General features: G+C 41.7%; 1 protein-coding gene across 6 annotated transcripts in view; it reads right to left on the bottom strand.

Moving 5' to 3' along the window:
- hdac4 (histone deacetylase 4) overlaps window positions 1-27555 on the bottom strand; it is a 130101-nt gene that overhangs the window by 64377 nt on the left and 38169 nt on the right. For 3 of the 6 annotated variants that reach the window (XM_078263246.1, XM_078263248.1, XM_078263249.1), the window contains exon 3: window positions 17533-17595. The exons of 1 other annotated variant lie outside the window; for it this stretch is intronic. In XM_078263246.1, the coding sequence (XP_078119372.1) occupies window positions 17533-17595 (63 nt within the window). Of the gene's footprint in view, window positions 1-609; window positions 713-809; window positions 917-17532; window positions 17596-27555 lie in introns of those variants that run through there. 2 more of the 6 variants (XM_078263252.1, XM_078263251.1) reach the window with 2 other exon arrangements.

Raw genomic sequence — 27555 nt, 5'->3', positions numbered from 1 at the left:
CAAAATATATTCAGTGATTTGCATTGCTTTAAGAGCTGAGCAATCAACAGTGAAAGTCTCTTCTGCAAAAAAATATATTTGCAACAAGACCCATGTGTTTAAAAACTAATTTTCATGCATATTCCCACGCACACTCGCGCACACACACTCGCGCACGCACACACACACATAAACACAAACATTTACACAATAGGCTGTGGGGAGGAACAGACGCAGCCATCTGCTCCATTCAGTTAAAGGCTGCACTGAGTGGTGCTGAGCAAGAGTCTCCATACATCACTACCATTCAATAAACACTGCCACTACTCGAAAGCTGCACACCCACACAGCAAATTAACACACGGACATACGCTCTCTCCAGTGAACACGCATCCACAGTAACATATAGCTATAGGCTAAATGAGTTAATATAAACACATGCAGGCTTAGGGATACACACCAACTAAACATTATACATAAACATTTACAATTGTAAATGTACACTTATTTAGCACACACATAAACTTGTCCTTTACACACCAAATAACACAATTACAAACCAGATATGGGAATTTCAAACATCCACACACACTATCCAAACAAACAGTGCATAACAACAAGGGCTCTTACCCATCAGTTGTTCCGTGCTGTCCGGTTGTTGTGCGTTTGTTTGTGTGTGCTTGTGTGTGTGTGTATTGTACAGTACCAGAGGGGGAGAGAGAGAGAGAGAGAGAGAGAGAGAGAGAAAAAGTATGTGTTTGTAGCCAAAAGTGCAACTCTGAACAGAGCTGTGAAGTCCACTGTAACGCAAATAAACACAGCAGACCAACCTGGTTTTTCGTAGTGAGAACAGATCTCTCTTCCTCTCCGTCTCTCACTCTGTATCGCTTCTCTGTGTTTCTCTCACTGACGTTCTTCAGTCTGCCCTCCGGCTGCCGCTCTCTCTCCCTCCCTCTGTTCCTCTGGTCCCCTCCCACTCTCTCTCTCTCTCTCTCTCTCTCTCTCTCTGTGACATCAGAGGGCAGTCTCAGGCATGTTGAGCATTTTATGGGAGTCTCTCTCTGCCTAAGGCAGAGGGTGTCAGGTTGTGATCACTCTCATTTGACTAGACAAACTCTGTGCTTTTATGAACCACACACACACACACACACACACACACACTTCTGGATGGTCTAAACAAATAAAAAAAACTCCTCCACACAGGCAGCCCAACAAAACAGACCGCTGTTGTGAAGTTGAACTTGATGATAATGGCTGCTGCTTGGCCTTGCAACTGGAACACTTTACAACCACTGAAGACACAGTGTCTCTGTGCACTGCGCAGATGCTGCTTACCGCTACATCTTAGTATCCAACCTAAATACTTTGCGAGTACCGTGTGTTAGCAGTCTTTGCTTGGATGCTCTGTCAGGTCTCGTTTGCATTTAAACTGATATTTCATGATTGAAGTTATAACTTTACGAATTCTGTGCCTCTGAAGAGCGAGGTGCGTCACAGAAGAAAGCTGTGCTTGAGGGAAGGAAGCTTAAAATGATCATCAAATAAATATCTAAGGTGCTGCATTGAAGCAGTTAACTAAATATTAAGAAAATCTGAAATATAAAAGCAAAATGTGATTGTTAGAAAGGAAGCGAGATAAATAAACAGAGAGAGAGTGAATCACAGTAGAGACAGATTTGTACATGGATGTGTGTAAAATGTGTTGTACAGGAGTGATGGGGTTTGGATTGAATAATAATGAGGAGCAGTTAGGGCTGCTGAAGGACTCGCCTATCGAGTGGCATCAGAGTCCACTAACGACAAGTGCTCCTCTGGGGGCGACACCTAACATATGTCATGCTGTCATATCAATGGGCAGTTTGATATGCAGCCAATAGGAGTGAATGGAAACATGCAGGATGGGACTGACTGAAGTATGAATAGTTGGGGAGTGTGTAATTGTATAAAAATAACCACATTTGAGCCAGACCTCATTCACACTCAAAAGTGGCTACTTTATAATCCCCGTTCAATCATACAAACTCAAAGACTGGAGAATTGATGGGATGCCAGTTGTGGATTGAACTTGATGTGTTGGCAGCAAAGACTCGAAGACTCAAAAGGCGCAGAGCAGCAAAACGCGGGGCAGTTGCGTATGTTTCTTTTGCTCCAATGTCCTCTCACGAGCAGGAGTGACAACCGATGGTGCTTGAAAGTTGTTTTCTCCTCCTCTCCACTATGCAAAGGGCTCTAAACAAAATTTAAAAAAAACCCTGATCCTAGCAATCAATAGCTTCAGAAATCTCTACTATTAAACTCTACCGAGCTGTTGTGAGAATATACACCCACCTGATTGAGTTGGAATATGTAAATTATACGGCCAACACTGAACACACCCAAAATCTACGGACTCAGGGGAGTGAAAAGACAGCCTGCCACTTTAAAATGAATACATGAACAAGGCTGCTTTTGGAAGAAGAAAAAAAAAAGCTGTTTGGTCAACTATGGCTGTTTTAAAATGTGCTATATAATTCAATTTAACTTGAACTTAAAGGCGTAAGCATCAGACGCACAGTAAAAGTAAAAGCATGGGGGGCTTCCAGTATTGAAACCAGCAATGGACACCCCAACAAAAAGGGGACATAGACGGATCTAACCTGGCAGGAGGGTGGGAGGGAGATGTCAATCGAATCTGTACACAACCACATAGTCTTTGGAAGATATTTAATCAGAAAAGTAGTCTTTATAAGGCTGTTCTTGGACTGCTTCCTTCTTACAAACATGTTTACATCCTTGAAAAAAGTACGTGAAGTCATTGTCAACATTCCTGGGGCCTTTCCCTTCTAAATGTCCCTAAAGTCTGTACTGAACTGGGAAAAAGGGTAAGTATGCTGCTCGCACCCGGCGCCACGAGTTGTATTATCTGCCCCCTTGTTTCAACATTATACGTCCATAAAATGTACAAACACAACAACACAATTACTATTAGGTCTCCATTGGCGTTTTTAATCACAGGGGGCTTTCAACTAGGGCTGGGCGATATGGAGAAAATCAAATATCACGATATTTTTGACCAAATACCTCGACATCGATACCGCAACGATATTGTAGTGTTGACTATTGGTGCTTTCACAAAATATTTACACAATGAGATTTTTGATAAATAATCATCAGTAATGTGGGTATAATGACTAAGTGGGTAAAGGCAAATAATGGAACAGTTACAACAGTCTGGTTAGTTCAGAAAATGACATCACTTTGCCATATTAAGAGATCCAAAATCTAAGACGATATCTAGTCTCATATCACGATATCGATATAATATCGATATATTTCCCAGCTCTACTTTCAACTACTAACAATGTAATGTAATGTCTTTAACCCCCTTATAAAAACCACTGTGCTCAGACCACGGACGCGTAGCCTAGCAACGCATATTGTTTACATGTCTTTGGACAAGGCGCTGCATTATCAGTGGCTAGAGCAAGCTAGATTTGGACATGAGTGATGGAAATTCGGTTCGAGGGAGAGATCAATGACCCATCATTTTAATCTGATGAGAATCTTCATCTGATGACGAGACGCCACCTACCCGTATCATCACAGCAGCCCTCAGGCGCTGACGTGACAGGTGCCTTCACAGTCCGCGTGCACATCCTAGTTAGACCGCAACTTGTGTAATGTTAACGTAGCAAGTTTTCTAACGTTATCTTCCAGTACCTGCGACTCGCCTCGACTCTTCTCGCCTTTTTGGATTTTCCATTACGAAAAGTCCTGGTACCTAACAGTACTTTGTCTACCTCAGTCGAGTTCCAGCGAGCTGAGCCGTGCCAAGGTGGCGTGAAGCGACAGAGGTGTCTGAACAAACCCGCCATTTTTAAATAGTTTAGCCAACTGTGTTTTATTTTTGCTTGCTCCAGCTTCTTTTGAAACAAAATGTGTCTTCTGGCTGTGGCAACAGCAACACACCTTCCACGTTCTGTGTGTGTGTCACGTTAGGCCACGACAGTTTACTGCAGCGCCTTCATGACAACCAGCCACGCTGAGGCGGTACTAAAATCTGCGATGGAAAACGGACTGCCCAGTGAGCGGTAGAGTCGAGGCGGTAGAGTCAGTCGAGCAGGTACCCGCGTGTGAGCAGCCATTAGTCATTTTAACCTGGCGCTGGGCCTGATGCTGCTCCTCGGCTTGGAATTAGTTAGAAAACCATTGGAATCTTCAGGGCAGGTTTCACTGCATGCACTTGAAGCAATTCTAAATACTTGGATGCCGGCACATCTGGCTGTAGATGTTTGAATACTGAAAAAATGTTGATACCTTATAAGTCTGAAATCTAAATTATTTTTTATTTTTTTTTATGTCTGAAACTGTGTTAATTGCACTTTAAAATAGATTAGAAGGTTAAATAAATAAAAGATGTGTGAAATCACCCATGTGGCTGACCATAGCTAAGGAAACAGACTTATCTATCTTTATTTAGTTTCAGTTGAAGTCAGACTTGTGTTGGAAAATTTTGGATAATATGAGGCACAGCTTAATCTTCTTTCTATTGATCCCGCTGCTTTCACTTATCTTAATTGTTGTCACATGTACACATGTAAAAACTCTCCCTACCAAGGTTGTTTACATGGTGTTCAAGAAATCTTTACTTCAGAAACCCGACAACAATCTCATTATCTAAGTTCACGTGAACACACATCTCCTCATCTAATCTGTGTGTGCGTACTTGTACTTGTGTCCATGCGAGTATGTGTGGAGTGGTCTGCGTCTGTGTGTGTGTGTGTGTTTGCAGAAGCTATTTTTGAAGTTCAGCGTAGAATCCAGGAAGCCAAGTTTTGTTTGATCAGACAGCACACCCCCACACCTGGCTGAGATAACTTCTGCGTTATCAGCTTGTTGTACAGTGTTGACGTCAAAGGCTTTGCTAAACCTTCATTCAGCCATGACACTGATAACCGCAAATGCTACCGCACACGCACACAAAAACACAATTTCATTTTTAGAACCGGGAGTACCACCAGTGGCCAGACTGACTAGCACCACATGAACTTAGCGGTAAAAATCAATGTATGGACATTAGGTCAGATGGAGGGTAACATGGTCAAAGATCAGTGGCGGTGAGCCGGCAGCCTGGCAACAAACAAAAATGAACAGTGGGACACAAAGGGGCAGCTTTTGAAAATGTATTTTTCAGGCCATACAAAAAGGAGAAGAAAACAAATCCACAAAACTTGTTGAAGACTGCCAGTGCATTGGCATGGGAGCCTGTTTAGATGAAGATAATATTACGCAAGGAATCAAACTTAATCTGTTTATAAATGGGTGACGCAATGCATGACTATGATCCAGTGCAATGGTCTCTACACTTACAACAAATTAAATAGTTTCAAGGCAAAGAAAACACCGACAAGAATGTCAAGCAACTGAAATACACAAAATAAATTGTACTCTGTAATTATTGGTTAAAACTTTGTTTTCCATGATGTGTTGTGCTTAAACGTGCAGTAGGTAAGACTTATAAAACTAACTTTCTGTCATATTTGCTGAAACTGACCCTATGTTCCAGTAGAACTACATGAAGCTGGTCATTTAAAAAAAACATTCTCCCTTGTGGAGGGAGGGGCTTAGGAGACCGTTTTGGGCTTTAGCAGAAAGGGGGGAGGGACTGAGAAGTTGTTGATGTTCAAATTATTTGGCTAAGTCCTGGATCTTCGCAATCCTACCTACAGCACCTTAAAGCTATAGTGCGTAGTTTCTGTCGCCCCCATGAGGAATTCTAAGTAATGACAACAAAACTGTCGGCGCGTCTACATGATACAAGCCTTACGTGACCGCGCACCGACCCCACGCCTCTTCACACAGTTGCTGGTAGCCAAGGAGGACCTGGAGGATTAGAAAAACATGATGGACTCTTCAGAAGAGATCATTATCTTCACTCGAGTTTCTACGCGGGAAAGTCGCCGAACGACACAATCTTCTTAAAATAGTCATACTGAGAAATACAGAGAGTGTTGTGTGGAGCTCATAGTCTTAATTAGCTTTGTTGCAACTCATTTGGCAACGGCTTAATGGACGTTCAAAAATAACAAAAAGTTGCGCACTAAAGCTGTGCAAAAACAATGTTTTCGTTAGCCAATGCTTTTTGCTGCTGTTGATTTTTGTCTTATTGGGACTAGCATCCAAATCTTCATACACATGACTTCTGCCAAAATGTTGACACTGATAGTGATACCGTATTAACACGATCCAAACCTGGTGTATATTATGCTTTGTTTGATGGTAGCCAAGCCAGAGAGCTGTGATACATTTTTACACAGCCAATCAGGGCTGCTTTTCTACAGCCAACGAGTAAAGTCAAAGCCCAAATCATAACCACATTGGCGTAACTGTGATGGATTCATCTTGTCACATGTCCATGATCACAACACAACAGCCGCACGTCTATACACAACAAGTTTGCGTGTACAGACACAAAATGCAGTATATACACAACCACATGCCGGGACTTGGAGCATATAAGGGCCCTAATGAGTTGGGCATGTGTGCACATTATCTGAAAACAACATGTATGAATAAAAGCATGTGTATGGAAACTTGTGTGCAGAGCGGTGTGAGACATAAAGATACTAAGGCAATGAATGTCTATGTGGAGGAGGGCTTGTGCAGTTATTTGCAACAGCCTGGTAGAGAACCAGACAAGGCGATAAGTGAGCATATCTGAGATAAATTGCTCGTGTAGCTATCTGCATCAGAGTTAGCGTGCGCGTGTGCGTTAAATAATGCATGTGGCATAATGATTGCAAGGCATGCTGAAATACACAGTGTGGCAGCCAGGCAGACAGGACTTATGAATAAGTAATGGACGGCGTCCGCCTCGTAATGTACACACATGTATATACATGTGCGCACGCGCACACGCACACACACACACACACACACAAGCTGGTTCATGCTCAGGAGAGGGGAAAAAATAGCAACTCTTATTTTTGTGTCTTCTTATGCTTTTGTCTTCCCCCTCCTCTCCACAGTGACAGGGGGTTGGTGGAGGGAAGGTTGCTTTTTTTCATCAATCTCCCCTGAGAAGCCCAGACCCGACTCCAAATATGTGTCGTTTATTATTGATTTAGGTTATTTATAATACAAACTCTCACTCTCTCTGCAACCCCCCTTTACATCTCTTTCTTTCTCTGCCTCCCGTGCCATTCATTAGTATCTCTGGGATTCTTAAAATACAAAAATGTAATCTGAAATATCTATTAAAAGCAATCATTACGCTTCCTGAAATAAGCCTTTTCCAATACCTTGTTGTCAAATAAAAACACAGATTTAGGGAATGTAGAGAATTTCTAATGACAATCAGAACATGCTCAGTTGGAGCACGATATGAGAGCCCACTTTTTCAGTACCCTCTTATGTCTTTTAATACTTTATTTAACACTACTATAAAACACTGCCGAAGTGTCGAGAACATATTACTTTGTGCCAAAATCTTGCACTCTCTCCCTCGCATATTCTGCTACTTCTCGTACTTAGCCAATGCATGGAAACAGACTTAAGGTTATTAAAAAATATTTTAAAAGGCTTAACAGAGCAGCACAAGGAGAGTCCTGAGTATTATCAGTCAGTGTTTTCAGCTGTCATTGGCCTGTTCTTGCAGAGCTAACAAATGCTCTCAATTTCTTTAAATATGTCAACAATAAACAAAGAAAATAGTTAGTACATGCGAAATAGACTCATTAAATAGTTGAGCAGGCACAATTCTCTATTGTCACTTAAAAGAGCAAACACATTTTAAATAAGTTAAATGTTATTGCTTTCGTATAAGATGGCCTAATCAAGATTTACAAACATGAACATCTTTATACCAAAGCCCCCAAAACAGAAGAATATGTAATCTCATTCGACCAGTCACATTTTAAATGAAAAAAAGTGTTTGGAGCAATTAATGTTGTGCTCTCTCTCTCGCTCTCGCTCTCTCTCTCTCTCTCTCTCTCTCTCAATAAACTCCATTGTATTAAAGCAGCCACAGTAAAGCATCTGTAGAAGCAAGCCACTGCCCCACTGGGCTGTAGACTCTTTGTTTATTAGTAGAGTTGTCGAATATAATGATATTTACAGTGAAGCCATTATCCAACCAGCAGAGATGTTGCAATGCCAGAAGGAGCTACCACCGACTGTATGAGGCCACTGTTTTGGCTTGTGACCCCTTAAAACAAAAGAGACCTGTCAGACTTGTCTAGCCTGACGTCGTCATACTCAGATTCTAGTCAGAATATGAGTCTGATACTGCTCCATTTGGCTGTGATTATGGGGCGTGTTTCAACCGAACCAGGAAAGAAAATGCCTCCGCACTCAATTGGATAGACCCACAACCAATCAGAGCAACGGAGACAGACGTCACAGAAGCTGCAAGTCAAAGGCAGGCTTCGACAGAGCAAAGGCAGAGGCGGCAGTTTCCGTGTCGTGCGGACGGGTGTTGCAATGTGTAAACATACGTGATCGCGGTTCTCTGTTCCTCTTTTAAAATGAATGCGCTGGCGATATCTTCTACAACAGACGCGATGGCGGAATCTATACATCTCAATTCTCCAGTCGCAACCATCTTTAATGATTTAACAGAACTGTGATGAAGTACCTTGACTTGTTGGGTATTTAAAAAAATAAAAATAAAATCTGTATTTTAGTCTACAAAGTGTTTTGGCAGGATTTGTGGGGTATAGACAAAAACGGCACAGAGACCCTTAGGAGGAAGTGCTCTTGTTTGTTGTGGATTGAATGTGAGCCGACTTCAATCGGACCAAGCTATAAGGCGTACTCTGCAAGTTTGGGCTAAAAAGCTCCCGCAGCCACGTGTGCTTTGCATACTTGCTTTGCATACTGGGATGCAGATGAGTGAAATCAACAGTTGCTAGCAGCCAGCCAGAGAATAAATCAAAGTCTGACCTGGACTGGTAACAAAGAATGTTGCCTTCATGTTATATGGGCAGATAGGACCTCCTTCTTTACTTTCTCACTCCCGCTTCAGACACATCTAACCAATGAGCAGAGTTAACATTCTCACGTGGCATTTAGCGATGCATTTTTGTTTGCTTGAATTTCTGTCTCTGTCTGATTCAGTCCAGAGCAAACAAACTGTAGTTTGAATACATCATCCTTCCATATCTTGTTTATGCATCCGTTTCATACCTGGCTGATGATTTGGTGTTTAATTCTGCGGTACAAACATGCATGTGCCCCCCCCCCCACACACACACACACACACATTAAGGATCAATGCTCAGATCAAATTTACCTCATGCTGCCAATCTGATCTGGTTGAGGCAACGAGCTCTACACATACAATAATCATAACAAGAATCAGCTCCTATCTCTTCTGAGGAAGACCTCAAAACATCAAAGCATCATAACAGCTCCAGTTTCAACCCAGACAAGGTAAGAAAAGGACATGGGGCTGCAGTGGGGAGCTCCGTTCATTCATATTTTACGCCCTCTCCTTCCATCTCAATGGTATTGCCTTCCCAGTCTGCGCCGACTTTGCAGCAGACAGAGAGCCATTAGCTCTTGGCCATGCTAAACTGAACTTATGAGCAGCTCCACATGCACTTTAAATCACATGGGTCACAGGAATGCCTCTGGGCACTAAAGCTAGACCCACAAACTCTTTATGTCCAGCACAGATTAGAGCAACCTGCCTGAGCCTTATCATTATTTCCGGAATATAAACAGACATGCAGGGAATGAAGACTGGTACAGATATAAATGGAGGGCCGCATCAAAAAGAAAGATGAGTTCAGGAATAAGTCATGATCATACTGTGAGAAAATGCTGTTAAATTCGGCATTTGTCCAGTTTTTTTCATTAAACAATGGTCTGCGTTTGATGACATATCTACCTGTGTTTACCTGTGTCCATTGTTGAACTTATTTTTACAGTTATGCAAATAACTTCACAATGACTTCTTGCAAGTTCACCCCACTGAGAAAACTGATACAAACCATTGCAGACAGCAAACCATGGTCTATTTCTTCTCTTAAATGAGTTTGTGGTAAAATACAGTCTATCACTGTTGGCCATGCTGTAGCCATTAGGCTCCAGGCTTGGCTGTAATGAACTCCTCTTCCCGGACAGGGGAAGGGCAACCTCTGGTCACGGTGGTTGTGTTGGCCCAGAAGCTAGCAAACTTCTTGTGAGGGCAAAGCAAAGGTCTAAATCCTGGAGTGGTCATCCATAATAGATAGCTTCCAGAGGACTCCTCTGGATTCATATGGTCCTGCTAGGGCTTTTAAAAGCCTTTACAAAACAGACCTCTGCATTAACAAGTGAGTTTAAGAGGAAGTGAAAGGCCAAAGCATGGCCCGAGTCAAATGAACATAATATCCATCTGTCTGTCTCTACACCTGCACATAAAGAGACACACTGGAAATTTACAAATTGTAAAACATCGGGATACTTAGCTTCACATACAGTAACTGGTTACAGTAACTGCTTTCATTTTAGCTTATGTTTTACAGAACGGTAAATACTCCATCCTCCCACGTAAAATGAACATGGATATTGGACTTTTCAGGCCAAAACTTCGACTGCAATCAGTTGATTCACTTGCTGAGGTGAAGTTACTCCGGGCAGAGCTTTCCCGTTTTAACTTTGCACCCTGACCAATGGCAAGCGCCTGGACAGTGGGGACCTTTGAGGGAACTGAGACCCGGGGAGTCCAAAATGAAGAAAGCTATCATATTAACTGTGTTGCACCATCAAATTGTATATGAGAGTGGATAGCACAAACACATTCACTTTAACCGTGTTATCTTGTGATTTGGTTGCGCAAGTAGTCAGTACATCAACAAGCTCGAGCCCCACCTACTCCCTGTGGACAAGCGAATAAATGTCTCTGTGCCCCTTCCTTGTAGGCACATAGGGATATATTTTCCAAAACTGGACCTGTGTGGTGTTATCTTCATTGTGTATTCTTGATGTATCATGGGGTATTCTTCTGTCATCCTTATTATTTTTGGGGTTGTTTGCCATTAGTTTCTGCAGCTGACAATGTGCTACAGTTTAACTTATATGCTGATTCCTTGGACTGATAACAAAAGCTAAAGCTTTGATAGTTGGATAAACAAAGAGAAAGTCTGACTAATAAAAACATTGTAGTGTAAAAAGTCCTTATCTGTCTATGTTATTCTGTAGAGTTTGAGAGCAAAAACGGAATTTGAAAAGAGTTTGTATTTATTTAAACACAAGCTCACTCTCCAGACGTCTAGGTCTTGGAGAGCCGAGCCAGCCAGCCAACAAAGCACAACACACCAGGCCGTATGCAAAATTCATGACATGGTAACATGGTAAAATCCTTTTTCCTCTCACACACACACACACACACACACACACACACACACACACACACACACACACACAGTCCAGCCTGCTATAGCTGTCAGAATAATGGCACTGATGCAGACAAAGTAGGTTAAGGCATTGCCTGTTCCACTGGAAGACATAAACAAGTCTGGCACTGAGCACTCTCCCATACTTTCTTAGACCCGAATGTGATGAGTGTGTGTCTCTGTTTAACGGGGATGACATGAAGGCCACAACCTCAGGCCATGTCTGTAGATATAATTAGGAACTGGTACACTGTGTTGTATTCCCTTTAGAACTCCAATTTGTTCTCTCAGCATCAAAGCTGATTTCACCTGTGTTCTCTGACAGCTATACTGTAGGTTTGCTTTAGCGTGCTGCCTTAAACCCATTGTTTCAGTGCACTGTGCAGGCTGTGATGTTCGGCTTCCAGTTTTGTATTCCAAATGGAGGTAAATTATTCGGAAACTGTTGATGTGAAATAAAAAGAGAAATAAAAGGACAGATTAAAGGAGATGAGATGAAGCAACGTGTGGCAGATTATATTTCAGTTCATCAGAAGTTCAAGAAAACCATTTGGAAACATCCCTTGGGCAACGACTTTGACATGGTTGTTAGTGTGTGTGTGTGTGTGTGTGTGTGTGTGTGTGTGTGTGTGTGTGCGCGTGCATGCGTGCATGCGTGCGTGTCTGATAGTGGCAGAAAAGAAGAAAAGAAGCAGCTGCCCACCGACTTCTGCCTATACTAAACTGGCACCAGGCAGGGGAATCAATGCCAGGTCAGGGAGTGTGTGGGGTTGGTAGGGGGCTTTGGGGGTCCATCTGGGGAACTGGCACCAGGGTGTGAGGGCCGTGTGGGCTCCCCAGTGAGCATGTATATACAAAACAGGTTGACTTCCATTAGGAAAAGAGGCTAGTTAAGCAGGTGCTGATTGTGTCTGTCATTGGGACTAAAATGTACCACAAGGTTACAGTCTTTTGAATTCTGAAGTAAGACATCTGATAAAGGGTAGATAAACTGGTGATTTTGTCACCTATAAAGCGGAATAGTGACTATTAAGTGCTTTTTTCTTTTTGGCAAGCCTTAGAATTTGTGCAGGAGATTGGTTCAACTGAATTTATATATGATTAAAAATAACTTTATGTTTTGACTTACCATAGATACTAGGATGCATCAACTGCAGCATAAGCAATAGTAGTGGGGTTAAGAGATAAGAGAAAAGAAAAAAAAAAAGAGAAGCAGATAAAAATGAGGTTGTTACAGATTAAACGGTCCACCTACCGAACTCCCAAAATCTTTTTTTGCAGAGCATGTTCTTTTACATTCAGAGCAAAACACGCAGATTCACAATGTCAGGATTAGGTCAAACATTCAGTCACACACACACACGCACACACAAAGACACATAACTGCAAAACCCCATGCTCCGGGGAGGAGGGAGGGAGGCAGCGGGGGTCTGGCCGGCAGACAAGTGTCTCTGCGCGGTCATTCTGACCTACAGACTGGGCTGTCCTCTGGAACACACCTCCCTTACCATCGCTGGCTTCTCAAAACTAATCCTGTCCCCTTTCAACTGTCTCGTCATGTATTCGATCTGTTATCTACAAATCTCACATTTCATTCACCAACTCCAAATAGAGGGAGATTCAAAGCAAGAGTGTCTGTCTTCTCAAAAGGTGTTGACTGTTAATCACCTTCTTTACAATTACGAGATAAAGATCCCGGGGTCATGATATCGGTAGCTCACTACATGCGCTGATTCCTTTGTTGCTTTGACAGCTATAAACGGGGAACTTTAAGTGCTTGGAACAGCGAAGAAGTAGGGTAAGGTCAGAATCAGAAAAGGGTTTTTTGCCACAGGAAGTTACCCCTACGAGGAATTTTCCTTGGTGAATGGTGCATACATACACAAACAAACATATTGAACATTAATAAGAAATAAACAATAAATGCAGAAACAAATACGTATATATATATATATATATATATATATATATATATATATATATATATATATATATATATATACACAAAATACCTGTTTAGCATAAGAAAAAGGAGGCTGAATGGGTTGAGTGCAGATCGCCAAAAAATATAGTATTTGCAGTGGGCAGATGTATAGTCCAGGATGACGGTGACATTATTTTGCTGTGACTTTGGGTTAATATTGGTACATCTACACACCTGATTAGCCAATAATTCATTTATGAATGTATGTAGACATGGTCAAGAGGTTCAGTTGTTGTTATTATGTCCACAGTCTAACCATCTTCTAATGGGTACCTTCAGCAGGACAACACACCATGTCACAAAGCGCACATCCTCATCAAAGGGGTTAAACAAACATGACAAAGAGCTCAGTGTACACCAATGGCCTCCACAGTCACCAGCTCTCAATAGAGCAATGTGGTGGAAAGCGAGATCTGCAGCATGGATGTGCACCCAATAAATCTATGACTCATGGTGCTATCATGTCAACGTGGACCCCTATCTCTGAGGAATGTTTCCAGCACTGTGTTGAATCCATGCAACTCTAAAATACAAGCTGTTCTGGAGGCGAAGGGGAATCCTACAGAAAGGTGTACCCAGTAAAAGTGGCTGCTGAGTCTATAGTCCAGCTTAAGATTCAGACTGAACATGTACAATCAGAAGCCAAGTGAGCACAGGAATAGAAGTGTTAGGCAGAGAAATAAGAGAGGAGACCGGAGTTGAGTGCAAGAGAGAGGAGTGGTGATGTGTGTGTGTGTGTGTGTGTGTGTGTGTGTGTGTGTGTGTGTGTGTGTGAGAGAGAGAGAGAAAGAGATTTAGAGAAATGGAGATGCTGAGAGTGAGAATGAATTTGGCGTAGTCAAAAAAATATGTTTCTCTCCACATTTTGTGACTTCCTTTCCAGAGTTTTGAAATGGTAATGAGTGCTGGTATTTGCATAATGTGCCTTTCCTCATCCCTCTTTTTCTACTTACCCAGGCCCTCTTCTGCTCAAATTGCTGCTCTCCTCCCATGTCTCACTCTGTCTGTCTGTCTGTCGGTGTATCTCTCTCTTTCACCGTCTCCACCCCACCCCCACCACCATCCATTCATTGCATTTATTTTACCTACACCGCCCCCTCTCTCAGGTTCTTAAGTGCTCATGGATAATTCACAACTTCAAATAAAGATGCGCTGTTCAGTCAGAAAACAGAAGCCGGCCAACAGGTCTGCCCCTTACTGTGTGAACAGCTCTTCATCCTTCTTACTCAACTTGCTCTCCACCTCACATTCAGCTAAGCCTTAATATCAGCGCTGTGCAGACAGAAAATGTGCACAAAGCATTAAGGCTAAAAAAATAAATAAATAAAAAAAATAAAAAAAGACAACTGTCACATTGCTTGACAATTACCAACGCTGCACACCAGGCCCCCGATGAAAGGAGCCATAACGAAGCCCTTCTGTGAGCTACAGAACCACTTCTGGTCTACATTATCTGTCACTTCTGCTCTCCTCTACTCATCCTCTTCTCCTAATTTGACTTCCTATCTCTCCCCAAATCCCCTCCCCTCCTTCCTCATCACTTCTCTCACCTTCCTCTCCCTCCTCCTCCTCCTCCTCCTCCTCCTCCTCCTCCTCACTCCCTGCAGTGTCTGTGCTCTGACAGTTATGTGCGAGTGGAGCGTGGGCTGCTGCTAATTTGTGCAGAGTGGGAGAAAGCTGTTTTGGCTTGGGGAGAGAAAAGCCTAGTTTAGGCTTTGTGCTGGGATGGACGGACAGACATGACACGCACGCACGCACACACAAACACACACACACACACACACACATAAATGCATGTTTGTGTAGTATTTAACTTCCTCTCCATCTCCTAATGTCACATGTGCATTCACAGATACAAACAGATGCTCAAACCCACTTTCACATCTAAGTGTGGAAGTGACTTTGAAAGGTGCCGACTTATGTTCCTCTTACAGCACCTCCTCCTGTGCACAATATACTCATCCTGCTTGATATGCACTCAAAGCTGTCTCCAACAGCATCCTCGTCCATCTCCCTCCGCATCATTTTCAAATGAGTCATTCTCTCTGTTTGATCGGCTCATTCTAGTTTAGATCCCAAACGTATCTGTAAAGAAATTCACACACACAGACACACAGACACACAGACACACAGACACACAGACACACAGACACACAGACTGGTTCCGTCTCGTTAGGTCCTGTGTTGAAATGGACTTCACAGCATAGGACAAACACACATTCGCACAGGAAGTGCTACTGTTGCTCTTGGCACCCAGTTAATTAATTCTAACACATTTCATGAATGTGTTAATAAAGCATTGTACTGTTCGTATTCCAATAAAATGCTTAATTTGGCAGGCATTTAAACATTCAGTTATTATTAGGGCTGTACCAAACTTTGAATGTTTAAAGTATAATTTGATTCAGCAGTTCAGACCAATGATCGCTATACATAGTGGAAAACCTTCTGCAGTTTCTCAGCAAGAGCAATACAATCTGTCCATTGGAATTGTTTTAATGATATTAACATTTAACCTTGATGTTGTCCTTGGATCTAATTTGACCCATTTTCAAAATGTTCTTCACAAGTAAAATACATAATCAGTTCACTACTTTCATTTCCTTGATTCATTGTTTTATTCAATTGTATTACATTTGAAAAAAGTGACTAAAATGTTGGAAAAAGCATCAAAAACATGGGGGAAAAACCCACAAAAACTTCACATAAAGCGCAAAAGAAAATCGACAAAAACATCAGGAAAAGCGACAAAAGTGTCGAAAAAGACACAAAAAGGTTGTTTTTTTTGTTGTTTTTTTAAACCCAGAAAAAAAACTAAAAGTTGCACGGCCGACGGGACGACAACACGAGGGTTACAAAACAGTGGGCAGTGAGCAAGGGCTTTGAATGAATTCAAAACTTTGATCATTTCTTAGGTGTGTTAATAATTAAAGCAGAGAAACAATTAATGAAATCCATTCAGAAGCCACAGCTGCACGACAGCAAAACAAAAAAGTCACTGACTTTGAAGAACCACTCAACCGTTAGCAGAGAATCCAGGCTGCAGTGTCGCTCTAACACTGTATCTACAAACCCTAGAATAAGAGTACATTACTACCAAATAAGTTACTTTCAGTTTCACTCGCCCACACATCTCTAATAGAAAAGTGTGAACCTTGCTGTTAAAAAAATGTAAATGCAAGTAGGTGAGAGCTGGGGTAAAAGTGTGTACGTGCATTATTATTTTTTGAGTGACAACACTTGTATTGTACAATACTCTTCTATCTTTGCATCTTAGTTTTCAAGAGGAATCTTAAGGTAATTGATGAACCCAGTCTAAAAATGGTGTATATTTTTTTAAGTAATGCTGTTTTTCCTACATTTATGAAAAGCTGACCTCAAAACTTCAAATCCAAAAAAGATTCCACTGCACAAACATGTACGAGTACCAATAAAAGAAATCAGATAGAGCCCCACGTCCTGCATGTTTCTGTGTGTTGTGTGTGTGTGTGTGTGTGTGTGTGTGTGTGTATGTATACGTCTGTCTGTGTGTTTATGCAGTTACGTGTGTCACTGCTGCAAGCAACGAAACATGCTATTACCAGGCTAAGGCTCCAGGTCTTGGCAACCATGTCAATGACATCACTGCTGCATCAGCATGACCTCGCGCCACATGGGACAAACATACTGCTTGTGGGTTGATGACATGCTGATGTGGCGTGATCATCCCATGTTCCTGTCAACAAGAGCGCGAAGTTGCAACAAAATGTCTCGTGTCACATGCGCTTTCTCGTACACGCATGTGTGGTGCGAATTCTAAAAGGAGTCGGCCACTGAATAATACATTGCGCGTACTAAAAACAATGTGCGACATCAGCCGGTGGAAATGATTACATACTCAGGAGTAAATGATAAGTTTCCTCATAAACAGACACTGACAGAGTGTGTTCCTGAGCCATACATTAGCAAGTTGAGGCGACCACGGTATCACCGAATTGAGCATTGGCGTTCTGCAATCACCCGTGGTGCATCACAACAGTACACCCAAAGAAATGACTGCGTCAGTCAGTATTTCTGAAGGCTCGAGTAGGGAAGCAATAGAGTGTAGTAAAAATACCAGACAGGAACACAGAAAACAATCCAATCTGTTAACAAGTAAAATCGTTGGCAGGTCTTTTGCAGTTCACACACACACACACACACACACACACACACACACACACATCCTACCGAAATGGTTGCGTGCGCCTGGTTTAAGAAGTTCCACAGGCTGTTCGTTGCTGGTCAAGCCACCTGTCAGAGAGTAGGAAAGGAGGTCTTAAATGTGGTTCTCGTTAATATGGTATCAAAATCAGCAGCTGAATAGACTCAAACCATTAACATCTGTCTACAGCTCCTAAGAAGGGGAGGTATAGACGACTGGACAGGGATATGGAGAAGTAAAGAACAAGCAGCGAAAGTGACAAGAACAAACCAGATGTGTACAGTAATATGATATCTTTTCAACAAAGTCAGACAGAGAGAGAGAGAGAGAGAGAGAGAGAGAGAGAGAGAGAGAGAGAGAGAGAGAGAGAGAGCAATTCCGACAACCAGAGGGGCTCCGTTTATAATCATTTAAACCTTGGAAAAGTGGCTTACTGAAACACATCCCAAAATAATTCTTAATTATGTCTTGCCTATTGGATTAAGATTTATTTCAGCCATCTTTGCTAGTCCACATTAGTGAGAGTATTAGCATTAGGATGCTCATGAAATTAGGAATGGATTACAAAATCCCCATCATTTGGTGAAAGATAAAAGAAAGCGTTCACAGGCAAGATACCACAGTGCTTACTGAAAGTGATCAGCATTTCGGATCACAGGCTTTCTATTTGTCATAACAATGCTAATCCGGCTTCAGCTATGAAAATCTGTTGGAAAGGCTCAGAAATGTATTCACTTCAAAATGATACTAGTTGCTCTTGTCAATAAGTTACATGTTGTAGACGATAATATAACCAGTAAACAGAAACATACCAGTGCTAAAATTCCTGAAGGACCTATCAAAAAATGCCCTGGAAGGAAACCCACTCAGACTAATCTTCTCTTCTTACCTATTCCCACTACTCTCTACAAATTGCTGCTAAAAGCGATGTTTTCAAGAAGTCTCAGGTATTACAAATCTGCACTGTTTTGTAAATAACCTTTTGACAAATGGAATAATCATACTAAGAAAGACACCCAGGGTAAATTGTGTGTGTGTGTGTGTGTGTGTGTGTGTGTGTGTGTGTGTGTGTGTGTGTGTGCGCTCTGTACTCCAGCACATTGGATTTGAATAGAAAAGTGCTGACTTCCAGCTTCGATGTAAGGGTGTTTATATCCCCATCAGATGGAGAGCGTAGGGAGTTTTAGGAGCAAAAGGTTAGTTGGACAAGTTAACGCAAATGTAGATATATTGGTCTTATTTCATCTATTTGCATTTATACTTTGTGGGTAATGACTAGGCTGAAGTTTACTCTATGATACATCAGTACAACACTCTGCAGCCCTGCAGCCATCAGGCGCTTCTCACCTTCAGGCTACATCCACACTACTACTTCCTTTTCATTTCTAAGCTGGGTTTTAAAACAAATATGAATAAATATCTCCCTCCCCACAAGCATTTTAGCTCCATTTGGTTCTGAAACTTATGAATTCACACCTGCAAACAGCTAGGCTGAAATTATGTAAATCACTCAGCCTACATCAGTTTATCCTTGAGATTGGCAGCCGGTACGGTTGGTGGGGTCAGTAATCTTGCAATTATCGCCACTTTCACAAAGCAGACTTTCTTACAGTCACATATTTCAAAATGCATATACTCAGTGGGTGTCAGTGCAGACACAGCAGGCTGCATTCAGAGTTCAGTTAAGAATGTGTGCTATAGACAAGCAAATATTGCCCAAGTCTAAAACTGATAAACAACTTACTCAAAGACAGCAACACTTTTGAAATGAAAGTAAGCATGACTGCGAGTATCGGTCATCGCCATCATCCCCGAACCAGCGGAGACGGGGGGGGGGGGGGAGAGTGGGGTGGAAAGGAAAATGTGAGAGGAGACCATGTGCTGTGTCACACATCAGCGAGAAGCAGCACATGACATACCCACAACTATGAATTTTGTTTTTCTGGGTTGCTAGGCGCTAATTTTAGCCTAAGCAGACTGCTCCATGATTAATACATGATGGAGGGAGGGGCTGAATTAAATATTCATATGGCACACACAAAACACACACCAAACCCATATTCTTGAATGTCGTATTCCCGGCAAAGCCTGCCTCCTTTGTGTCTTGAACAAAGGTAGATGCTAACACACAAATCGCATCCTTATTGGCGGATGGTGAGGGAGAGACCTAACGGAGACTGTCTCCAAAAGACGGGAAGAAAGGAAAAAGAGAAGAGGTTGTTGTGATGGGAAGAGTGTTACATGAAAGCTTAATATATGTGTGAATATCTGTGTGCCCTGTGTGTGTCAGTAGGGTGGCAGTGGCAGATGGCAGAAAGACGACACCAGAGCTTCATGGGTGAGAGACAGGCCAAGCAATGACACACACAAAGGGAGAGTTGAAAGTGTAAACGAGTGTTTTGCATCTTGCCTCTGTTGCACTTAATAATTGCCACCCGCCCTATTTTTTATTTTTTTATTTTGCTCTTTGGCCACCTTAAAACGTTCGCAAGGACTTGCATCAGGGTAAAGACAGACAAAGAAAGTGTTGACAGAAAAAGTTGTAGATGTGCATACAAATGTGTATGTGTGAGTGTGATACGTGTATATTTATGTGTACAGGGTTCGTATCTCACGGAAACCAGGCAGGTTTAATAGGTTGTCCACCCTTGACTGAGCAGACACCTGGGGAGGAAGACAGGTCAAGGGTTCTCTGCCCTAACACACAGTGATGAGAGACAATCTCCATGGAAACCACAACAAACAAATGTAGAGAGAGAGAGAGAGAGAGAGAGAGAGAGAGAGAGAGAGACCCTTGTACAGGGGAGGAACAGTGTTCTTTTAAATCTCGTTTTCCTGCTTTCAAGGCGGCAAATGAATGCTGAATGAATATCTTTGGGTTTTGGACTGTTCATCGACCAAAACAAGCAATCTAAAGAAATCACCTGGAAGCCTGAGAAAGGTATTTTTCACCATTTGATTGTTCTAGATTTTACAGACGTATTGATTAATCTAAAAATAATTGACAAATTGATGGATCAGAAATAGGGTTGGGTACCGGAATGCACCGGTTCCGACGTAAGTGGTAGTAATGAGACCGAATAAGAACGAAAGAAATGTTTTCAGAAGCATCGCTGCACAGGACGCTACGTTACTGTTAGCTAGTAGCTGGATTAAACACAATGGTTAAAATGCTGACAGCTTACGTTAAGCAGTGTAAAGTGTGACTGTATTTCCCTGTAGAGGATTCCAACACCGGGACGTAACGGTCTGACTGCAGCTGCCGTTGTCGGAAAAACAACACAAAGACGGTGCGTTCGCTTGAAACTAGCCAGCCTTGTGGTGCATTTAAGTTATTGTAAAATACCCTTTTCCCATACTGGTGAAATAGTAAGTAAGTAAACTTTATTTATATTCTCCGAATGATTTGTATATGCGACAGGAAGATGTTTGTTAAATAAGTAAATTTGTGGTGTCTCAAAATGTTTGGCATGGCACAGAAATAAAACATAACTAACTATATAGCACTTCTCACAGACAAAAGGGGTCACAAAGTGCTTTACAGTAAAAACAAATTAAAAAACAAACAACAACACATAAAATACAATACAAAACCATATGGCTAATTAAATGCTTGTCTAAAAAGATATGTCTTTAGGTGTTTTCTAAAAGTTTCCACAGAATCCAAGGCTCTCAGGGCTAAAGGGAGAGAGTTCCAGAGCCTTGGAGCCACCACAGAAAAGGCACGATCACCTCTTGTTTTAAAACGAGTTCTGGGAACAGTTAAAAGGTCTATATTAAATAGGTCATTGTTATAAGTTATTGTTATTACATTATTAATCAATCATTTAATTTTTACCATATGGCCTTAGCAATAAACAAGCCTTTCTTTAATGTCGCCAACTGTCGTTTTGTGCTCCTTTTTTATTATTTGATATTATATACATTATAAATATATTATATATTTAAAACCCAAACAATAGCCAACCCTACTAGATATCAGCTCTTATTCTGATAATCACCATAGTCACCAGCAAGTCTGGAGAGCAAGCTGGTCACTTAAAATTTCCAGGCACATTTGGGGCATTTTAGGCATTTATTAAACAGGACAGCTGAAGATGTGAAAGGAGAGAGAGAGGGGGGGAGTGACATGCAGCAAAGGGCCGCAGGTTGGAACTGAATCATGGACTGAGCCTTAGTACATGGTGGGCCTTAGTGCATGGTGTGCCTTAGTGCATGGTGCTCAACCGGGTGAGCTATCCAGGCGCCCCAAATTTCCAGTTATTTTATTGTTTGAGTAGACCCCATACTCTTCAAAGAATATTGTGTGAAATTAGTTTTGCAGGTCATAAACCAAAGCTTTGGAAAAATCTAAATGTTGATCTCATGGTCACTACAAGTTTTAATGGCAATCCATACAGTAGTTCAAAATCCATGCTGGTTCCAATTGGTTAATCAATGGGATCTCTCCGGACAACTATTTGGCTGACAGTATGTCATCACTGGTCTGGTTTTCCCCGCCTCGCTCATGATTTACTCCAAGGCCAGCCATAATGGATACCCTATCCATCCTGTACGCACGGTCCACTCTGGAGCAGACACTGTGTATGTAGCCACACATCTGCCTGGAAAGCACTCTTGTCCGGTCTAAACAAGGCACTTTTCCATCCTGTCCAAACCATCTCACTATTATCTCAGAGTTTGATTGAATAGTTACTCTACAGTACAACTATTATCTGCTGTTACAGCGGCAACAACAGATAAAGTTCAAGAGCGATGAGATAGAGAGGTTTACTACCTCTCACAGCTCATTCTGTGGTCCAACCTTTGGCTCTGCTTACAGACTGGTTAGATGGAAAGAAGGGTGCTTGAAATAGCATGCACTTATAGAATGAAATCAAACCATAATAAGAGATGTATTGCAGTAACAAGGGATAAGGTTTTTTGTTTTTTTTTACACTATTTAGAACAGTGTGTGGTACCTCATTTATGTATGTAGAAATATGTTATTATGTAAGTATAAGCAATGCCCTGAAGCATGTTAATGCTGTGCGGAGAGGTGTATAGCAAAGCACAATGGAGGACACTGTAACTCTGAGAGTCATGTGGACACTGATGGACAGTTTTAATGCATTGACCTATGTGACCTGTGCCATATGCATGCTCCTCAGCAACAGTTAAGTCTACTCAATCTCCCCTGTGACATGTAGGAATATATGTGCATATGACCAGTAAAAATGCATAGACACTGAGAACAAGTACATACATGCCTCCAGGTCCAGGCAGGAAAGTGATTTGCTCATTTTACATGTGTCATAATCCATTAGTAAAAGCCTTAGTGTCAACAGACTTCCGTGTGGATAGACATACGTGATCACCACATGGAAAAGGAAGAGACGGAGTGCCAAGTTACCGACGTCTGGCAAAAAGACAAGTTGGCTCTGAGGCTAGCAGGAAGCAGGAGTGCCTGCTTCAGTGGATACACACCCGGTGTATACAATGAGTGAGGAGAACCCTTCCATGATGCAAGAAAAGATACACAGAGCACGCATGAACAGTGTTAGAAACGCACTTGTATGTATACACAAGCACACACCTTTCTTCCTGTTACTGGCGACCATGAAGGTGACGAGTCACCTTGTTCAGGGCCACCTTTACCTCCTTCTGACTTCCAATCACCACAACACTGTGCCAGCCACTCCGACCTGTCTAAACTCAGTCTGGTGTATTCTGAGCCCTCGATATATACGCCTCAGAGCTCTGCCACCATCCACTCGGCCAACTATGCCATCCTGTCTGCCGAGGCTGCACCAAAATTGCCCTTCTGCTAAAATCAAACTCTGAGCCAGTCGGAGAGAGTGCGCCAGCCACGCCAACCTGTCACCGTCACTCTAAACCACAAGATAACCTGCCACAATGCCAACATATGAGGAGATTCATTCCAAAAAAATGAGATATTCATTACTTGATTGAAAGCTTAATTACTACTATTAATTCTACTATTATACTACTACTTAATACTTTTTACATATGCAAGTTCACTACTTGGGTTCTCAAAAAAAGTGGATGCTTTCTCTCAACATGGCAGATTGCGCGTGGAGATTTAAGTTTAATCTCATCTAGTCTTTTGAAATCATTTGTTTACTGTACATAATGATGTTTGTTCATAAGAACCGTATTAAAACTCAATGACTTGAGCTTGACAAAAAGTCACCCTAACCTGATTCTAGTTGGGATTTGATCATGTGTGCCCTTGAACATCCTACCACTGGTAGGTGCCAGGCTGTAAAATATGTCCCGCTGCCTTGTTAATAGCACCAAGTCAAGCTTCTACACCGACTGCTAAAACTCTACAGAGTCCACAGTAGAAATTACATAATGGTTAACCTTGGTAGAACACAATTTCCATTTCATACACTAGCATATATCTATTGAGTGTATGTACCACCACTTTCACGGTTTTGGCCAATGTTGCCAATCGGCAAGTTAGCTAGGTAGTTTATTGCAGATCTATGGTATCGGTGTATATTTCTGGAGATAAGAAAGAAGAAAGTGCAGCACATAAATTATAAACAACATTTTAGGTCATTTAGAATCAGTGACACCATTACATAGGTTTGTCCACTGGAGTGCACTGAATTTTTAACTCTAAAAAGTCCCGCTTATTATGTATCTTGGTCAAGATTCAGTAAAAAAAAAAAGGGATTTGTTAAAAGATGGTTTATGTTATGTGTTCTATCGGACAATATATCATTAGCAGATTTCTTTATCTCTCAAATATATATATATATATATATATATATATATATTGGCCTAAAAAATCCAGCATTGGTTGGGCTATACTACAAATAATACAATCCTTCTAAAAAAAAAAAAAAAACAATTTGAGCAAACAGAGCCAAGGTTTGTTCTATATTTAAATAATTATGTTTGAAAAATGCTAGCAGTAACAGCCAAATAGCGGCGTTTTAGGTTTTTATTTCTGTATATATTCTCAAACACATCACTCTAAACTGCACACAAAGAGGCAGAATTCCTGGTTTGTAATACGAGTGAAATACAGAACAGCGGATCTGATCTACCTTGTTCTAGTGCTTAGACGTTCATTTGCTTGAGTCTGTATGCAGGCTCAAACCCATGTATAACTTCTCACCACCGCCATGCTAAAAACCACTTGTTGGTGTTGCGGCCATGTTTACCAACTACTCAGCAATTCCTCTGGGCATTTTAAACCTACGAGACAAACCACAGCCTTTGACTTTATTTTTACTGCTGGACCTTTTAGGTTTGCGCGCCTGTCTGTGTGTGTGTGTGTGTGTGTGTGCCTGTGTGTGTACTGATGCACATTTGTGTACGACTCAGTTAGTATGAAGAGGGCAAAGAAAGACAATTTAGGTGTTTGTGGTAAAATTCAATTCAAGTGTCAAATCACAACAGAACTTATCTCAGGACACTTTACAAGTAGGTCTAGACCACACTATAATTTACAGAGACCCAACAATTCCCCCCAAAGAGCGAGCATTTGGTGCAACAATGGCGAGGAAAAACTGTTCCCCAGTTGGGGGTGGACAAAAATACAACCTACATACAATGTGTATTTAGTGTATGTGTGTGTACATTCATGCTGTGATTAACCAGGATTAACAAATTGGAAGTACGAGTGAAAGAAAAAAATCAGTTACTGATGTACGAATGTAAAATAATTATTGTCCCGCTTGTTACCAAGTTAAATGTGAAAATGTACCGCTGTATAGATTTTAGGTCAGATGGCCCAGCCCTTCTATCCATCACTCTCACTGAGCCTCACACACACAATAACTGTTCAGAAAGAGAGGCCATGTGGCCTGGCAGCAGGCAGGCAACACAAGGTAAGTCCATAGGGAGACAGGGGATCCCTGTGATACATAAGATGAGTGCTGCGTGTGTGTGTGTGTGTGTGTGTGTGTGATTTCACAGCTGAAAGGGTTAAAAGTGTACTAAAAGGAACACAGGCCTCAGTAGAGGCGTGGAGGAGTCACTGGGTAGAGAGAAGGGCCTTTCGGTTTGTAAAAACATTACACATATGGACATCACATGTTAGATTCCACTTACTGGTTATGCAATAGGTCACAAATATTGTAATATATACGTACGCAAGTCTATGACACATTAACATCACTCTGCAGGCAAAGTACTGAATTGAAAAAAAAAAAACTGAATTTTAGCACCTTTCATCCGAGACAAACAAAAGTCGACAATAAACGTGCAAATCCAAACATTTAATTTTAGAGACATCGAACATGTTTGCGGAGGGGTTCCAAGGAGTTACAAATCACGTTTGGTCGAGCTCCGTGAAGACGAATCAGCAAACTTCCCAAACTGTAACATCCCCAGCATCTCGGTTTGTTTAGACTAAAGCAGTGCTTACTTCTTGTGGCTGTGTTTTCCGACTATTTTTATTAGCATGTGTGCTTTGCTGACCTTGAGAGTGACAGAAAAAAGATTGAGTGTGAGACTCAAAGGATGTGAAGTTAACAGAAATGTCGGGCTAGATTTCAACTCTGAATATCTAAGCTGCTTACTGCGCCTTTTAGCCTCCGAGCCAGCATCACACAAAAATGAAAGAGACCAAACGGCTTCTTCTGACGGAAACGTAGAGCCTTGATGCCGCCAACTGTACTGAATGCAGACACCATCAGTTTAAAAGGCAAGACTGGGGCCACCATGATGACGACACAAGGTTCATGATGAAATAACCCATGATTATTGCCCTTTAACTATCTCTGTCTTCCCTCACTTCTTCACTATTCCCATCTGATTCTGTTGCCCTGTCACTGTATCTCACACTACACTTGCTTCTTCCTACACTGAGTTTTACCTTGTAGAAAAAAAGGCTGCATGTTAAAAGGAGAGTGAGAAAAAAAAAAAACAGACATGGACATGACAAGCTAGTTCCATCACCGGGCTGTAAACCACTGGAGTTAATTATACCATTTTGTGTCTTACAGTCTGTTTTTAAACGCTGTGTTCAATGTGTGTGTCAATGCCTGGAATATGGGTGTGATTCCCAACACGTCCAGTCATGTTGAATCCTATCAGGTGTGTGTTGTCCCCACCAGCTTCGAGGATCACAGTGTGCTTGTATGTGTCTGAGGCCTACAATTTAGTATGTATACATGTGCCATCGACAAGAACTCATCAGGCAGATCGCCTAAGCAAAAGGGGCTGATGAAATTCAGTTCAAATGGAGGATTGTCGATATTCTAAAGTTAAAAGTCCTCAAGATTAGATTAGATTTCCGTTTTAGGCAGAAAGGAAACAAATGCCAAACGCCAGCCCTGTTGAAAACACAAGCTTGCTTGCTTACACACACCTAAACCCACAAACAAACACACACACACACACACACACACACACACACGTACGCAGACTCCAGACATTATAAGGAGGACATGGTTAACTTCACAAGTCCACCAACAAATCCATATAACAGTGTGGTCCACGTAAAGCAATTGCAGCAGACATTGTTGTTATGTTGGCCTAAATCAATATTTTGAGAGGAAAGGCGCCCTCGCTAATAAAGTGCTGGTTGGCTGTGGTCCAAACTTCATAAACTTCAAACAGAAAAAGTCAGGTCAAATAGAAGAAAAAACAAGGAGGTTTTGAGGTTTGAAATAAGAGTGTAGTCAGCCAACAGAGACACAGAGGCCAATGTGCAAGTCAAGTAAGCAAGGAGGTGGACCAGAAGGGGTTGTCCCAGTGTCCCCAGCCTATAGGACAGGGTCAGGGTAGGGTGACACCTTATCTTGGGAACAGTGTGTGTTGAAGCTGCCACTCATAGATCCTGCACTGGAGTGGGGTGGCGACTCATCAGGTTGGATGAATAATATGGGACCTTTATCAAATCTGGAATCACGTTAGTTTTGGTATCAAATCTAATACCAGAGTTCACTTTAACTCTTTTGATTTGACTGATCATATTTAGACCGATTATAATTATTCCTCTATGTGTGAGGTAAATAGAACATAAAAAACTAAAGCGTTTTGATATTAACATGATAACAGGCAAAAAAAGAACTTTTAAGCACTTT

The sequence above is a fragment of the Sander vitreus genome, chromosome 11 (assembly GCF_031162955.1).
Source record: "Sander vitreus isolate 19-12246 chromosome 11, sanVit1, whole genome shotgun sequence".
Taxonomy (NCBI): Eukaryota; Metazoa; Chordata; class Actinopteri; order Perciformes; family Percidae; genus Sander; species Sander vitreus.
The sequence above is the reverse complement of the archived record's forward strand: the minus strand, read 5'-3'. Positions and strand labels throughout refer to the sequence as shown.